A 17,428-nucleotide genomic window follows, 5' to 3' on the forward strand; every position below is an offset into this window, starting at 1 on the left:
AAAAACAAAAAACAAAGTAGCATCAGTCACCGTAACAACAAGAAGGCAGCCCTCACTCACCGCCCTGGAGGTCAGCTTGAGAGTTCAGGGCGCCAGGCGGACCCTTGCCAATGTCTCCGATGTTATCCTCAAGGCGAGTGTAGTCACTGATCATCTGTTTGAGGTTGATGACTTGCCGAGGCTGCGGGCGGGAGGGAGAGACGGGGAGGCTGCGTGAGAGAGAGAGAGAGAGAGAGAGAGAGAGAGAGAGAGAGAGAGAGAGAGAGAGAGAGAGAGAGAGAGAGAGAGAGAGAGAGAGAGAGAGAGAGAGAGAGACTACCACAACTACTACTACTACTACTACTACTACTACTACTACTACTACTACTACTACTATTACTATTACCCCCGTCTCCTGGGATCTGTGCCCTTCTCCTATAATTCCTCTTCTGTCTCTCTCCGGCATATGACCACAGATGTTGCGCCGACTAAATGAAACTTTCCAACTTTTCTACTACTACTACTACTGCTACTACTACTACTACTACTACTACTACTACGCCATTCACCCACCATCCATCCTGTCTGTGATATTAATGCGGAAGATTACTTTACAATTGATCGATCAAATAGAACAAGAAGAAATCACAATTTGAAGATAAGTGGTAAAAGATTCTCGTCGCACGAAGCTAAACACTTCTTCTTCAATCGAGTTGTTAATGTTTGGAACTCTCTACCTTGTGATGTCGTTGATAGTACAACAGTTACGGCTTTCAAGAATAGATTAGACAAGTGTTTTGAATCCAACCAGCAACTAAGATATTACTCATTGTCGTAATAACGTTAAGTTCTTTCGAATACTGGTGTCCTTGTCCGCTTTTATCGCCCGGTTAGTGGTAGCAGTAATGGTAGTTCTTTCCTCTTTCCTACATAAATTCCATGCAGTTTTTCCATGCTGCATGGTTCTTTTTCCTTTCCTGCCAGCTTTGGCTGGAGGGATGGGGGGGTGGGGAGGAGCCTTCGCCTTTGCTGTCCTTCATCTTCCACCTTTGATTAGATAGTTAGTGTAGCTTGTCACAAACAACCTCGTAAGGACCAGCAGGTCTGCTGTTGTTTGTTCTTCCTTTGTGTTCCTTTGTGTCCGCACTGGCCGAAGCGTTCCCGCCGCCACCGCCGCTGTCCGTGTCTGAGGAGGACTTCGAGGGATCCTTCTTTTCGTCACCTGGACTCCTGGCGGGCCCGCTGCTGGAGGTGCGACGCCCACCCATCACCGGAGGCCCCCTGGGAGGAGCGGAAGAGCAGAACTGTAGTGGAGGAGGAGGAGGAGGAGGAGGAGAGGTTGAAGAAGAGGAGAGGATTAACGAAAAGAGGAAGGAAGAATGAGGATTAGGAAGAAGAAGAAGAAGAAGAAGGAGAAGAAGAAGAAGAAGAAGAAGAAGAAGAAGAAGAAGAAGAAGGAGAAGAAGAAGAAGAAGAAGAAGAAGAAGAAGAAGAAGAAGAAGAAGAAGAAGAAGAAGAAGAAGAAGAAGAAGAAGAAGAAGAAGAAGAAGAAGAAGAAGAAGAAGAAGAAGAAGAAGAAGGAGAAGAAGAAGAAGAAGAAGGAGAAGAAGAAGAAGAAGAAGAAGAAGAAGAAGAAGAAGAAGACGAAGAGGAAGAAGAAGAAGAAGAAGAAGAAGAAGAAGAAGAAGAAGAGGATGAAGAGGAAGATAAAAAGAAAAGTCTCTCTCTCTCTCTCTCTCTCTCTCTCTCTCTTCTTTATTTTTTTCATATTTCTTCGTTACAAACCTTCTCTCTCTCTCTCTCTCTCTCTCTCTCTCTCTCTCTCTCTCTCTCTCTCTCTCTCTCTCTCTCTCTCTCTCTCTCTCACCTGTTCAGTTCCTCTCTCTTTTTGTTGTCAATGGTTCTGTTCCTGACGGAGTTCCTGGAGCGCCCGTGACCCCTGACCTCCACCAAGTCCTCGCTCAGGCTGGGGTCGCTGGCTGCCCGGCCGATGCTACCCCCCGAACCCCCGCTCCGTGGCAGGGACCTCCGCCTGCTGGAGAACGCAGAACAGGGGTGAGCCAGGCCCGGAGCAAGGTAACAGAGGCAGGGAGATTTACATAGATTTACATAGAAAATCAGAGAGAGAGAGGTTGCTCCAACAGTGGAGACTCAGACTTAGGGGAGACGTGAGATAGGCCGCACCAGCACTATACCATTTAATAACGGGAGGTACGGCGTAATAGACGAGTTTAAAAAAAGAAGGAATTTAGAAGTCTGTGCTGAAAGAACGAGAAATAGAAAACGATGTGTATGTTAAGGTCACTTCAGCGTATAGCCAGAGTTGGCGTTCACGTCCTAGAGCCCCGTTCACACTGTGCCGACTCTGGGCCACGACTACCCACGACCCTAGGGTACACGAGGTCTTGGGTGTTAAGCCCCGTTCACACTGTGCCGACTCTGGGCCACGACTACCCACGACCCTAGGATACACGAGGTCTTGGGTGTTAAGCCCCGTTCACACTGTGCCGACTCTGGGCCACGACTACCCACGACCCTAGGATACACGAGGTCTTGGGTGTTAAGCCCCGTTCACACTGTGCCGACTCTGGGCCACGGCTACCCACGACCCTAGGATACACGAGGTCTTGGGTGTTGACGTGAAAGGGTCGGGCATGTCTTGAAAGAGGTCTTGAGACTGTTGCCGAGCCTTGGCCCATCATTGTAACCTTTATTTTCTTCATCATCTCCTCGTCCAAATACACAAATGCCGTCCTTATGTTTACCAGCAAATTCAGAGTTTGTCCCGTTATCCTGTGTGTGTGTGTGTGTGTGTGTGTGTGTGTGTGTGTATATACAATTCTGTCTGCTAAGTTATTTTTTCCTTCTTATAACCAAGCATATCACTCCCTTGGGCTGTAATCCCTCGCTTTACCTCCTCCTTTCACTTCCTTTATTTATCACACAATTCGGCCCTTTAAGATGTTTTCTTATATTCAAACACAATATTTCTTCCCTTCTTCCCTTCTTTCCTGAGGGCTTCGTGGTGCAGTGGTTAGCACACTCGGCTCACAACCGAGAGAGCCCGGGTTCGATTCCCGGGCGGAATGGAAAAATTTGGGCGGCTTTTCCGATACCCCACGCCCCTGTCCACCCAGCAGTGTACCAGGTATTAGTCGGGGGTTGTGTCCCGTCTCCTGGGGTCTGTTCCCTTCTCCTATAGTTCCATCCCCTTCTGTCTCTCTCCGGCATATGACCACAGATGTTGCGCCGACTAAACCAAACTTTGCAACTGTTCCGTTCTCCTATAATTCCTTCCCCTTCTGTCTCTCTCCGGCATATGACCACAGATGTTGCGCCGACTAAACCAAACTTTGCAACTGTTCCCTTCTCCTATAATTTCTTCCCATTCTGTTTCTCCGGCATATGACCACAGTTGTTGCGCCGACTAAACCAAACTTTCCAACTTTTCCCTTCTCCTATAATTCCTTCCCCTTCTGTCTCTCTCCGGCATATGACCACAGATGTTGCGCCGACTAAACCAAACTTTCCTACTGTTCCCTTCTCCTATAATTCCTTCCCCTTCTGTCTCTCTCCGGCGTATGACCACAGATGTTGCGCCGACTAAACAAAACTTTTTCCCTTCTTTCCTTCTTTTTTTCCCCTGCCTTCCCCTCCTGCCCTGCCCTGCACTCACCTGAAGAAGGGACTCTTTTTCCCCGTTGGCGTATCGCTGCCCTGGCTGTTTTCGTCACCGTGGCCATGTAGGTCACATCGGTGGGGCTTCGGGGGCGGCCTGGGTACCACCACGCGTCGGGCCAACCGCGGGTACTTCTGGAACTATGGGGGGCACAGGTTAGGCAAGTGATCGTAGATGGGGATTGTGACAAGCTTCCACAACTCACTGGGCAAGAGAAAACATGGGAGTCAAGAGTCTATATTACTGAGTCCAGCGAATGAATGAGAGACAATCAGGTTCTCCTACAACAGCTGTATAAGAGGCTGTATTCTAAGCAGTGAACCACGGGTACTTCTGGAACTATGGGGACACAGGTTAGGCAAGTGACCGTAGCTGGGCATTGTGACACGGTGCCAATCCTCACACCAACTCCTTCCAAAAGCCGACAAGGAGATAATTTGCCTTCTAAAGAGTGTTTGTCATAGGTTCATGGCACAAACCGCGGGTACTTCTGGAGCTATACGGGCACAGGTTAGGCAAGTGACCGTAGCTGGGCATTGTGACACGGTGCCAATCCTCACACCAACTCCTTCCAAAAGCCGACTAGGAGATAATTTGCCTTCTAAAGAGTGTTTGTCATAGGTTCATGGTACAAACTGCGGGTACTTCTGGAACTATACGGGCACAGGTTAGGCAAGTGACCGTAGCTGGGCATTGTGACACGGTGCCAATCCTCACACCAACTCCTTCAAAAAGCCGACAAGATAATTTGCCTTCTAAAGAGTGTTTGTCATAGGTTCATGGCACAAACCGCGGGTACTTCTGGAACTGTATAGGAATTGTGACACGCTTCCACCCCTCACACCAACTAACAAACCCTGACAAGGAGATCATTTCCCTTCTAAAGAGTGCTTGTCATAGGTTCATGGCACAAACTGCGGGTACTTCTAGAGCTGTACAGGCACTTTGACATGCTTGCACCCTTCACACCAACACCTAACAAAGGCCGACAAGGAGATCATTTCCCTTCTCAAGAGTGTTTGTTACAGGTTCATGGCACAAACCGCGGGTACTTCTGGAACTGTATAGGAATTGTGACACGCTTCCACCCCTCACACCAACCCCTAACAAAGGCCGAGAAGGAAATAAGCCACGTTCTAAGGAGTGTTTCTTGTACGTTCATGGTACAAAGGAATGATCAAACTACCAGAAGGTTCATAAAACTACCGCTGTAAATGCCCTAAACCTGTAAGAGAGCCTTGTCAAGTGTGTGTTCTTGGGCATCGAAATATTTGATGATGACTGTGGTCCCGGGCAACTCAGTGGGGAAGGTCAATGTAGGAGGAGTTTATGGTACGCCGTGAACCATGCGAGGAGTGAGAAAATGATAACTTTGGCGGAACGGAAAATGATACAGGGAATGATACAGGCTGCGGAAAATGATGCAGGAAATGATACAGGCTGCGGAAAATGATGCAGGAAATGATACAGGCTGCGGAAAATGATGCAGGAAATGATACAGGCTGCGGAAAATGATGCAGGAAATGATAGAGGCTGCGGAAAATGATACAGACTGCGGAAAATGATACAGGAAATGATACAGGCTGCGGAAAATGATACAGGAAATGATACAGGCTGCGGAAAATGATACAGGAAATGATACAGGCTGCGGAAAATGATACAGGAAATGATACAGGCTGCGGAAAATGATACAGGAAATGATACAGGCTGCGGAAAATGATACAGGAAATGATACAGGCTGCGGAAAATGATACAGACTGCGGAAAATGATACAGGAAATGATACAGGCTGCGGAAAATGATACAGACTGCGGAAAATGATACAGGAAATGATACAGGCTGCGGAAAATGATACAGACTGCGGAAAATGATACAGACTGCGGAAAATGATACAGGAAATGATACAGGCTGCGGAAAATTATACAGACTGCGGAAAATGATACAGACTGCGGAAAATGATACAGGAAATGATACAGGCTGCGGAAAATGATACAGGCTGCGGAAAATGATACAGGAAATGATACAGACTGCTGAAAATGATACAGGCTGCGGAAAATGATACAGGAAATGATACAGACTGCGGAAAATGATACAGGCTGCGGAAAATGATACAGGCTGCGGAAAATGATACAGACTGCGGAAAATGATACAGGCTGCGGAAAATGATACAGGCTGCGGAAAATGATACAGACTGCTGAAAATGATACAGACTGCGGAAAATGATACAGACTGCGGAAAATGATACAGACTGCGGAAAATGATACAGACTGCGGAAAATGATACAGGCTGCGGAAAATGATACAGACTGCGGAAAATGATACAGGCTGCGGAAAATGATACAGGCTGCGGAAAATGATACAGGCTGCGGAAAATGATACAGGCTGCGGAAAATGATACAGGCTGCGGAAAATGATACAGACTGCGGAAAATGATACAGACTGCGGAAAATGATACAGACTGCGGAAAATGATACAGACTGCGGAAAATGATACAGACTGCGGAAAATGATACAGACTGCGGAAAATGATACAGACTGCGGAAAATGATACAGACTGCGGAAAATGATACAGACTGCGGAAAATGATACATACTGGAAAATGATACAGACTGCGGAAAATGATACAGGCTGCGGAAAATGATACAGACTGCGGAAAATGATACAGACTGCGGAAAATGATACAGACTGCGGAAAATGATACAGACTGCGGAAAATGATACAGACTGCGGAAAATGATACAGACTGCGGAAAATGATACAGACTGCGGAAAATGATACAGACTGCGGAAAATGATACAGACTGCGGAAAATGATACAGGCTGCGGAAAATGATACAGACTGCGGAAAATGATACAGACTGCGGAAAATGATACAGACTGCGGAAAATGATACAGGCTGCGGAAAATGATACAGACTGCGGAAAATGATACAGGAAATGATACAGGCTGCGGAAAATGATACAGACTGCGGAAAATGATACAGACTGCGGAAAATGATACAGACTGCGGAAAATGATACAGGCTGCGGAAAATGATACAGACTGCGGAAAATGATACAGACTGCGGAAAATGATACAGACTGCGGAAAATGATACAGACTGCGGAAAATGATACAGGCTGCGGAAAATGATACAGACTGCGGAAAATGATACAGGCTGCGGAAAATGATACAGACTGCGGAAAATGATACAGACTGCGGAAAATGATACAGACTGCGGAAAATGATACAGACTGCGGAAAATGATACAGGTTACGGAAAATGATACAGGCTGCGGAAAATGATACAGACTGCGGAAAATGATACAGGCTGCGGAAAATGATACAGACTGCGGAAAATGATACAGACTGCGGAAAATGATACAGACTGCGGAAAATGATACAGGCTGCGGAAAATGATACAGACTGCGGAAAATGATACAGGCTGCGGAAAATGATACAGGCTGCGGAAAATGATACAGACTGCGGAAAATGATACAGGCTGCGGAAAATGATACAGACTGCGGAAAATGATACAGACTGCGGAAAATGATACAGGTTACGGAAAATGATACAGGCTGCGGAAAATGATACAGGAAATGATACAGACTGCGGAAAATGATACAGACTGCGGAAAATGATACAGACTGCGGAAAATGATACAGACTGCGGAAAATGATACAGACTGCGGAAAATGATACAGACTGCGGAAAATGATACAGGCTGCGGAAAATGATACAGGCTGCGGAAAATGATACAGACTGCGGAAAATGATACAGACTGCGGAAAATGATACAGGCTGCGGAAAATGATACAGACTGCGGAAAATGATACAGACTGCGGAAAATGATACAGGTTACGGAAAATGATACAGGCTGCGGAAAATGATACAGGAAATGATACAGACTGCGGAAAATGATACAGACTGCGGAAAATGATACAGACTGCGGAAAATGATACAGACTGCGGAAAATGATACAGACTGCGGAAAATGATACAGACTGCGGAAAATGATACAGGCTGCGGAAAATGATACAGGCTGCGGAAAATGATACAGACTGCGGAAAATGATACAGACTGCGGAAAATGATACAGGCTGCGGAAAATGATACAGACTGCGGAAAATGATACAGACTGCGGAAAATGATACAGGTTACAGAAAATGATACAGACTGCGGAAAATGATACAGACTGCGGAAAATGATACAGACTGCGGAAAATGATACAGACTGAAAATGATACAGACTGCTGAAAAAGATACAGACTGCGGAAAATGATACAGACTGCGGAAAATGATACAGACTGCGGAAAATGATACAGGTTACGGAAAATGATACAGACTGCGGAAAATGATACAGACTGCGGAAAATGATACAGACTGCGGAAAATGATACAGGTTACGGAAAATGATACAGACTGCGGAAAATGATACAGGCTGCGGAAAATGATACAGACTGCGGAAAATGATACAGACTGCGGAAAATGATACAGACTGCGGAAAATGATACAGACTGCGGAAAATGATACAGACTGCGGAAAATGATACAGACTGCGGAAAATGATACAGACTGCGGAAAATGATACAGACTGCGGAAAATGATACAGACTGCGGAAAATGATACAGACTGCGGAAAATGATACAGACTGCGGAAAATGATACAGGCTGCGGAAAATGATACAGACTGCGGAAAATGATACAGACTGCGGAAAATGATACAGACTGCGGAAAATGATACAGACTGCGGAAAATGATACAGACTGCGGAAAATGATACAGACTGCGGAAAATGATACAGACTGCGGAAAATGATACAGACTGCGGAAAATGATACAGACTGCGGAAAATGATACAGGCTGCGGAAAATGATACAGACTGCGGAAAATGATACAGGCTGCGGAAAATGATACAGGAAATGATACAGGCTGCGGAAAATGATACAGGCTGCGGAAAATGATACAGGAAATGATACAGGCTGCGGAAAATGATACAGGAAATGATACAGACTGCTGAAAATGATACAGGCTGCGGAAAATGATACAGGCTGCGGAAAATGATACAGACTGCGGAAAATGATACAGGCTGCGGAAAATGATACAGGCTGCGGAAAATGATACAGGCTGCGGAAAATGATACAGGCTGTGGAAAATGATACAGACTGCGGAAAATGATACAGGCTGCGGAAAATGATACAGACTGCGGAAAATGATACAGACTGCGGAAAATGATACAGACTGCGGAAAATGATACAGACTGCGGAAAATGATACAGACTGCGGAAAATGATACAGACTGCGGAAAATGATACAGACTGCGGAAAATGATACAGACTGCGGAAAATGATACAGACTGCGGAAAATGATACAGGCTGCGGAAAATGATACAGGAAATGATACAGGCTGCGGAAAATGATACAGACTGCGGAAAATGATACAGGCTGCGGAAAATGATACAGGCTGCGGAAAATGATACAGGCTGCGGAAAATGATACAGACTGCGGAAAATGATACAGGCTGCGGAAAATGATACAGGCTGCGGAAAATGATACAGGCTGCGGAAAATGATACAGGCTGTGGAAAATGATACAGACTGCGGAAAATGATACAGACTGCGGAAAATGATACAGACTGCGGAAAATGATACAGACTGCGGAAAATGATACAGGCTGCGGAAAATGATACAGACTGCGGAAAATGATACAGACTGCGGAAAATGATACAGACTGCGGAAAATGATACAGACTGCGGAAAATGATACAGACTGCGGAAAATGATACAGACTGCGGAAAATGATACAGGCTGCGGAAAATGATACAGACTGCGGAAAATGATACAGACTGCGGAAAATGATACAGACTGCGGAAAATGATACAGACTGCGGAAAATGATACAGACTGCGGAAAATGATACAGACTGCGGAAAATGATACAGGCTGCGGAAAATGATACAGACTGCGGAAAATGATACAGACTGCGGAAAATGATACAGACTGCGGAAAATGATACAGGCTGCGGAAAATGATACAGACTGCGGAAAATGATACAGGAAATGATACAGGCTGCGGAAAATGATACAGACTGCGGAAAATGATACAGACTGCGGAAAATGATACAGACTGCGGAAAATGATACAGGCTGCGGAAACTGATACAGACTGCGGAACATGATACAGACGGCGGAATATGATACAGACTGGAAAATGATACAGACTGCGGAAAATGATACAGGCTGGAAAATGATACAGACTGCGGAAAATGATACAGGCTGCGGAAAATGATACAGACTGGAAAATGACACACGCTGCGGAAAATGCTCCAGACTGCGGAAAATGATACAGACAGCGGAAAATGATACAGGTTACGGAAAATGATACAGGCTGCGGAAAATGATACAGACTGCGGAAAATGATACAGGCTGCGGAAAATGATACAGACTGCGGAAAATGATACAGACTGCGGAAAATGATACAGACTGCGGAAAATGATACAGGCTGCGGAAAATGATACAGACTGCGGAAAATGATACAGGCTGCGGAAAATGATACAGGCTGCGGAAAATGATACAGACTGCGGAAAATGATACAGGCTGCGGAAAATGATACAGACTGCGGAAAATGATACAGACTGCGGAAAATGATACAGGTTACGGAAAATGATACAGGCTGCGGAAAATGATACAGGAAATGATACAGACTGCGGAAAATGATACAGACTGCGGAAAATGATACAGACTGCGGAAAATGATACAGACTGCGGAAAATGATACAGACTGCGGAAAATGATACAGGCTGCGGAAAATGATACAGGCTGCGGAAAATGATACAGACTGCGGAAAATGATACAGACTGGAAAATGATACAGGCTGCGGAAAATGATACAGACTGCGGAAAATGATACAGACTGCGGAAAATGATACAGGTTACGGAAAATGATACAGGCTGCGGAAAATGATACAGGAAATGATACAGACTGCGGAAAATGATACAGACTGCGGAAAATGATACAGACTGCGGAAAATGATACAGACTGCGGAAAATGATACAGACTGCGGAAAATGATACAGACTGCGGAAAATGATACAGGCTGCGGAAAATGATACAGGCTGCGGAAAATGATACAGACTGCGGAAAATGATACAGACTGCGGAAAATGATACAGGCTGCGGAAAATGATACAGACTGCGGAAAATGATACAGACTGCGGAAAATGATACAGGTTACGGAAAATGATACAGACTGCGGAAAATGATACAGACTGCGGAAAATGATACAGACTGCTGAAAATGATACAGACTGCTGAAAATGATACAGACTGCTGAAAATGATACAGACTGCGGAAAATGATACAGACTGCGGAAAATGATACAGACTGCGGAAAATGATACAGGTTACGGAAAATGATACAGGTTACGGAAAATGATACAGACTGCGGAAAATGATACAGGTTACGGAAAATGATACAGGTTACGGAAAATGATACAGACTGCGGAAAATGATACAGGTTACGGAAAATGATACAGACTGCGGAAAATGATACAGGAAATGATACAGACTGCTGAAAATGATACAGACTGCTGAAAATGATACAGACTGCTGAAAATGATACAGACTGCTGAAAATGATACAGGGAATGATACAGGTTACGGAAAATGATACAGACTGCTGAAAATGATACAGGGAATGATACAGGTTACGGAAAATGATACAGGCTGCGGAAAATGATACAGCAAATTATACAGGCTGCGGAAAATGATACAGGAAATGATACAGGCTGCGGAAAATGATACAGGCTGCGGAAAATGATACAGGAAATGATACAGGCTGCGGAAAATGATATAGGAAATGATACAGGCTGCGGAAAATGGCCTTACCTTGTTGACGTACCAGTCCTCGTAATCCTGCAGTATCCCCGAGAGGTCCGTCTTGTCGCACACGCTAAACTGTTCCGTGTTGAGCCGCGACTCCTGGGCCAAGAGCTTCGCCGCGTCGCCGAACCTGAGGAGGAAGAGTGTGAGAGGGAGGGAGGGTGTGTGTGTGTGTGTGTGTGTGTGTGTGTGTGTGTGTGTGTGTGAGAGAGAGAGAGAGAGAGAACTTTTACATAGAAAATCATACCACACAGACCCCATGGTCCAGACGAGGTGGCTTGTTCTTAAACTTAAGTGAGAGAGAGAGAGAGAGAGAGAGAGAGAGAGAGAGAGAGAGAGAGAGAGAGAGAGAGAGAGAGAGAGAGAGAGAGAGAGAGAGAAACTTACATGGATTTAAATAGAAAATCAGACCTAAGTGATTCTACAGTAATCAGATGGCTCCAAAACGTTGCATCTCAACTCTAGTTAATATAAAGTTGAAGGAAGTGACGGTCGAGAGAGAGAGAGAGAGAGAGAGAGAGAGAGAGAGAGAGAGAGAGAGAGAGAGAGAGAGAGAGAGAGAGAGAGAGAGAGAGAGAGAGAGAGAGAGAGAGAGAGAGAGAGAGACTGCCCCCCTGGATTTTCTGACGGAGCAAATGGACGACCTGCTGACTCGCCATCGCTGCAGGCATGTCCTAATCGTGGGCGACTTAAACCAGCACATGGAGGGAGCCGCCTACGAAAATCTCCTGACGGTGCAGGGTCTGACAGATCATGTCACCTTCCCGACCCATGAGCGAGGCGGGACGCTGGATCCCGTTATCTCGGACCTGGGAGAGGGCAGGGTCACGTGCCAACAGCTTGGGCCGGTAGGCAGCTCTGACCACCACGCCATCCTGACCCGAGCAGACGTGGGCGTGGCGCGGGATGAGGCCACTTCCCACACTATCTGGCTGTGGGACAGAGCTGACTGGCCCTCCCTTAAAAGAGACCTGCAGCAGACAGACTGGCACACCCTTCTGTCTGGGCGAGCAGAGCCCATGGCGAAGGCCTTTACTGAACGGCTCAAAGCTCTCCAACGAGAGCACATCCCACACCGCCAGTACACCTCCAAGCCCACCGATCAGCCCTGGTTTGGTTACCGCTGCCGCCTTGCTGCAGAAAGAAAATATTCTGCGTGGCTCCGCTACAAAAGGAGCCCAACCCGCTGCAACAAAGCCCTGCATCGAGCAGCGTGCAAAAATATGGTGGCCACCAGTAAATGGGCGAAACGGAGGTGGGAAAGAGACCTCCGCGCCAAGCTGTGCGGGCCAGGGGTGGGCAGCAAGACCTGGTGGACCCTTGTTAAGGAAAAGCAAGGCAGCAGCCACCAAGAAACAATCCCTCCCCTCACCAAGCAGGACGGCACCACAGCCACCAGCAGCAGGGAGAAGGCAGAGCTCCTGGCTGACCTTTTCTCTGCCAAGATGTCCGTCGCCGACCCCACCAGACCTCCACCACAACTGCCACAGGAATGCAACCAGACCCTGACAGAGGTTGCGGTACACCCGGAGCAAGTGGAGCGCCTTCTAAGAGCGGTGGACGTCAGGAAGGCCACTGGTCCTGACAACGTTAGCCCACATGTGCTGCGTCACTGCTCCAGTGAGCTGGCAGGACCCCTCTCGGAGGTGTTCGGGGCCTGTGTCCGGGAGAACACCTGGCCCTCTATATGGAAGGAGGCTCGCGTGGTGCCGGTTCACAAAAAGCGGGCCAGATCTGACCCTGCCAACTACAGGCCTATCTCCCTCCTGTCTGTAGTTGGAAAAATCTTCGAGAGAATAGTGGTGGAGGCCATCACCCGCCACCTCGAGAACAACGCTCTCATCACTGATCAGCAGTTTGGGTTCAGATCTGGCCGCTCCACTTCAGACCTCCTGCTGCTCCTCTCCAGGGATTGGCAGGACTCACTAGACACCGGCCTGGATACCATTGTCGTCGCTCTCGACATCGCGGGTGCTTTTGACCGGATGTGGCACGCGGGCTTGCTAGAGAAGCTTCGTGCCAAAGGCATCCAAGGACACCTGCTGATGCTGATGAGCGACTACCTTCAAGGAAGAAGCCTCCACGTCGTCGTCGGCGGCCAGCAGTCCAAGGACCTCCTAGTGGGTGCCTCAGTCCCTCAGGGATCTGTGCTGGGACCTGTCCTCTGGAATCTGTACATCGACGACCTTCTCAGGAGTCTGCCAGCAGTCTCTGCATACGCTGACGACTGCACGCTCTCCCTCTCCTACCCTCGCCAAGAAAAACAGCAAGCGGTTGCTGAGGTCAACCAGCAACTACGCTTGATACGGGAGTGGGGGGAGCGCTGGCAGGTGAACTTTGCTCCTGAGAAGACTCAGGCGATGGTGATCTCTCGGTCCCCGGCAGCCACACAAGCTGTCGAAGGAAGGGTGATGTTGGCCCGTCACCCTCCCGCTCCAGGATTACGTCAGGATCCTCGGAGTGGACTTGGACCGAGAGCTGCGCTTCGACCGCCACCTGAAACACGTCGCCCACCAAGCCTCCCTACGTGTCTCTGCCCTTCGTAGAGTGGCTAATTTCCTCGACAGGCGAGGAATTATGCTCCTCTACAAGGCCCAGGTAAGATCCTACCTGGAGTACGGGGCTCTGACCTGGATGTCCAGCGCTGCCACACACCTGCAGAGATTGGACAAGGTGGAGCGACGGGTGCAGCGACTGTTACAGGAGAACAACCCCCAGCCGCCCCCTAAGGATATTATACATCTAGACACTCTGGCGCACCGCCGGGACGTCGCTGCGCTGGTGGTGTTCCACAAGGCCCAGGTACAAGGAGTACCACACCTGGCGAGACTGAGGCTTCCCCCGCGAGAGGCTGTGAGAGATACGAGAACGGTACTCTCCAGCCACGAGCAGGTCGGGGTGCCGAGGTCACGCGCCAGCCAGCACCAACGGACCTTCACCTCCAGGGTGTCCCGCCTGTGGAACACATTCACTGCAGCAGGGCCAACAGTGAGGGAAATGTCCACCCAGCAGGTAAAAGTGGCTGCTCACAGGTGGCGAAGAACATGCCCCACACCACTAGTGATGCTAAATACACAGTGAACATGTGTAAAGGGCTTTTAAAATAATGCACGAGAAAAAGTGACATTTTAAGCCCTAAAAAAGTGCACAGAGAAACATATGCTACTCGAACGATCGCATAAAGTGTCGTCGGCGAAATACAAATATGTTGTGTACTATAGATTCGTCAGTTTAAATATAAAAAAAATATATAAAAAGGAGAGAGAGAGAGAGAGAGAGAGAGAGAGAGAGAGAGAGAGAGAGAGAGAGAGAGAGAGAGAGAGAGAGAGAGAGAGAGAGAGAGAGGACGAAAGAATGAGAGAAAGAGAGAAAGAAAAAATTAATAGACAAGGAGAGAGAGAGAGAGAGAGAGAGAGAGAGAGAGAGAGAGAGAGAGAGAGAGAGAGAGAGAGAGAGAGAGAGAGAGATGATTCACAAAACACAATTATTATGAAAACAAAAACTAAAAAAACAAAACAGGAAGAGAATGACAGGAAAGACTTGTATATAAGAGCAGAATGAACACACAAACACACACACAAAAAAAATATATAAATAAATAATTAAATAAAATAAAATGAAATAAAATAAAATATCGGAGAAGACGAAGGAAGCGAAAAAATAGGAAAAAGAAAATAGGAAATAGGAAAGAATAGGAAAAAATAGACCACCAGTAATCTTGAGCACGATTCCACGAAAACAATAATATTGCTGTCTATACTTAGGTTATTAACATCGATACACACACACACACACACACACACACACACACACACACACCCTCTCTCTCTCTCTCTCTCTCTCTCTCTCCACACACACACACACACACACACACACACACACACACACACACACACACACACACTCTCTCTCTCTCTCTCTCTCTCTCTCTCTCTCTCTCTCTCTCTCTCTCTCTCTCTCTCTCTCTCTCTCTCTCTCACACACACACACACACACACACACACACACACACACACACACACACACACACACACTTAATCCTAGGCCGCCGCTTTGCTTGCCTTATCTTAATAGTTTAACGAGGCCCTGAAGAAGCTTTTGTGGCGAGGCACCTCGCGTCCTGCTGCCCCGAGGGAGGGAGGGGAGTGAGGGGGGAGGGAGGGAGGGAAGGAGGTAGGGGGAGGGAAGGGAGGAAGGAGAATAAGAGGACTCGAGGTAGGGATTATAAGGGTTGAAGAGAGAAAGAAAGGGTTGGTTAGAGGAGAACAAGGAGGAACAAGAGACGAAGAAGGAAGAGAGAGAGAGGGGCAGGAAAAGGGAAGGAGAGTGTAGGAGGATACAGAGGAAGAAGGAGGGAGCTAGAGGTGAGGAGAAAGATAGAGAAGGAAGGAAGGAAGGAAGGTAGGATAAAGAAGCTAGTTTGATAAAGAGAGAGGAAGAAGAAAGAAACTGATCGAGAATAACGAGAATTAGGAACATGAAAGGAGAGAGAAAGTGATGAGAGGAATTAAATAACTGAAGGAGTCAATAAGAGCGAAAGTATTTTGAAAAGTGAAACTGTGAACGACCAAAAGAGGAAGGCAAGGTGGGACTTGTAATAACAGAAAGGGGCAGGACTAAGGAGGGAGGAGAGAGGCAGAGAGGAAACGATCGAAGGACAGGACGGACGGAATGAAGGAACAAGTAGGAGGAACAGACTGAAATAAGGATGAAGGGAATGAACAAAGGGGAAGATGAAAGGGATATAACAGAGATGTGATGTAAGAGCTACAGGGTGAAGGAAGGGGGAGCAGATCTGTGTGTGAGGGAGACCAAAAACTGGATTGAAGGATGGAAGGAAGGAGGTAGGGTGACGAAACGAGAGAGAGAGAGAGAGAGAGAGAGAGAGAGAGAGAGAGAGAGAGAGAGAGAGAGAGAGAGAGAGAGAGAGAGAGAGAGAGAGAGAGAGAGAGAGAGAGAGAGAGAGAGAGAGAGAGAGAGAGAGAGAGAGACGATACATATTTAAAGGAGAGTAAAGGAAAGAAGGGCTGAAGTAAATAAGGAATAAAACAGTACAGAGAGGCCAGGAAAAGGAGGAGGAGGAGGAGGAGGAGGAGGAGGAGGAGGTATAGAGAGGGCAGAAGGAAGGATAAAAGAATGACGGCAGGAGGAGGAGGAGGAGGAGGAGGAGGTATAGAGAGGGCAGAAGGAAGGATAAAAGAATGACGGCAGGAGGAGGAGGAGGAGGAGGAGGAGGTATAGAGAGGGCAGAAGGAAGGATAAAAGAATGACGGCAGGAGGAGGAGGAGGAGGAGGAGGAGGAGGTATAGAGAGGGCAGAAGGAAGGATAAAAGAATGACGGCAGGAGGAGGAGGAGGAGGAGGAGGTATAGAGAGGGCAGAAGGAAGGATAAAAGAATGACGGCAGGAGGAGGAGGAGGAGGAGGAGGAGGTATAGAGAGGGCAGAAGGAAGGATAAAAGAATGACGGCAGGAGGAGAAGGAGGAGGAGGAGGAGGTATAGAGAGGGCAGAAGGAAGGATAAAAGAATGACGGCAGGAGGAGGAGGAGGAGGAGGAGGCAGGGCGGGTCGTCCGACACCTTGCGCGTGAGGCCCAGTAAATCATCCTCCCACAGCCTCCTTCCGACCTATCACTGACGGATGCCCAGGCTTGTTTCCCGCGCCTGCCCTGCCCTGCCCTGCCCTGCCCTGCCCTTCCCTTCCCTTCCCTTCCCTTCCCTTCCCTTCCCAACCCTATACCCTGCCTCCTCCTAATACCCTGCTATCACATTCTACCCTGCCTCAAGCCTTCTTATGCCCTGCCTTGCCCTACGCTGCCCTACCCTACCATAACCTTCCCTACTCTACCCTACCCTATATCCTGCCTCCTCCCTATACCCTGCTATCACATTCTACCCTGCCTCAAGCCTTCTTATACCCTGCCTTGTCCTTCCCTGCCCTGCC

General features: G+C 47.7%; 1 protein-coding gene across 1 annotated transcript; it reads right to left on the reverse strand.

The window, feature by feature from the left end:
- Positions 1-564: 564 nt before the first annotated feature.
- Positions 565-11,747, reverse strand: LOC127002569 (katanin p60 ATPase-containing subunit A-like 2). Its single transcript, XM_050868649.1, has 5 exons — positions 11,734-11,747; positions 11,493-11,616; positions 3,656-3,798; positions 1,847-2,014; positions 565-1,260 (listed from the first exon to the last, which is right to left on the reverse strand). Exons 1-5 carry the CDS (start codon positions 11,745-11,747, stop codon positions 1,041-1,043), a joined length of 669 nt encoding a protein of 222 aa, XP_050724606.1. The 3' UTR covers positions 565-1,040.
- Between the last annotated feature and the right edge of the window lie 5,681 nt (positions 11,748-17,428).

Source organism: Eriocheir sinensis, chromosome 23, assembly GCF_024679095.1.
Source record: "Eriocheir sinensis breed Jianghai 21 chromosome 23, ASM2467909v1, whole genome shotgun sequence".
Classification (NCBI taxonomy): domain Eukaryota; kingdom Metazoa; phylum Arthropoda; class Malacostraca; order Decapoda; family Varunidae; genus Eriocheir; species Eriocheir sinensis.

Coding starts and splice junctions, on each gene's coding strand:
- LOC127002569 (XM_050868649.1), bottom strand. Junction 3,799..11,492: donor AGGACTGGTACGTCAACAAG/GTAAGGCCATTT, acceptor TGCCCCCCATAG/TTCCAGAAGTACCCGCGGTT. Junction 2,015..3,655: donor AAAAAGAGTCCCTTCTTCAG/GTGAGTGCAGGG, acceptor TGCGTTCTCCAG/CAGGCGGAGGTCCCTGCCAC.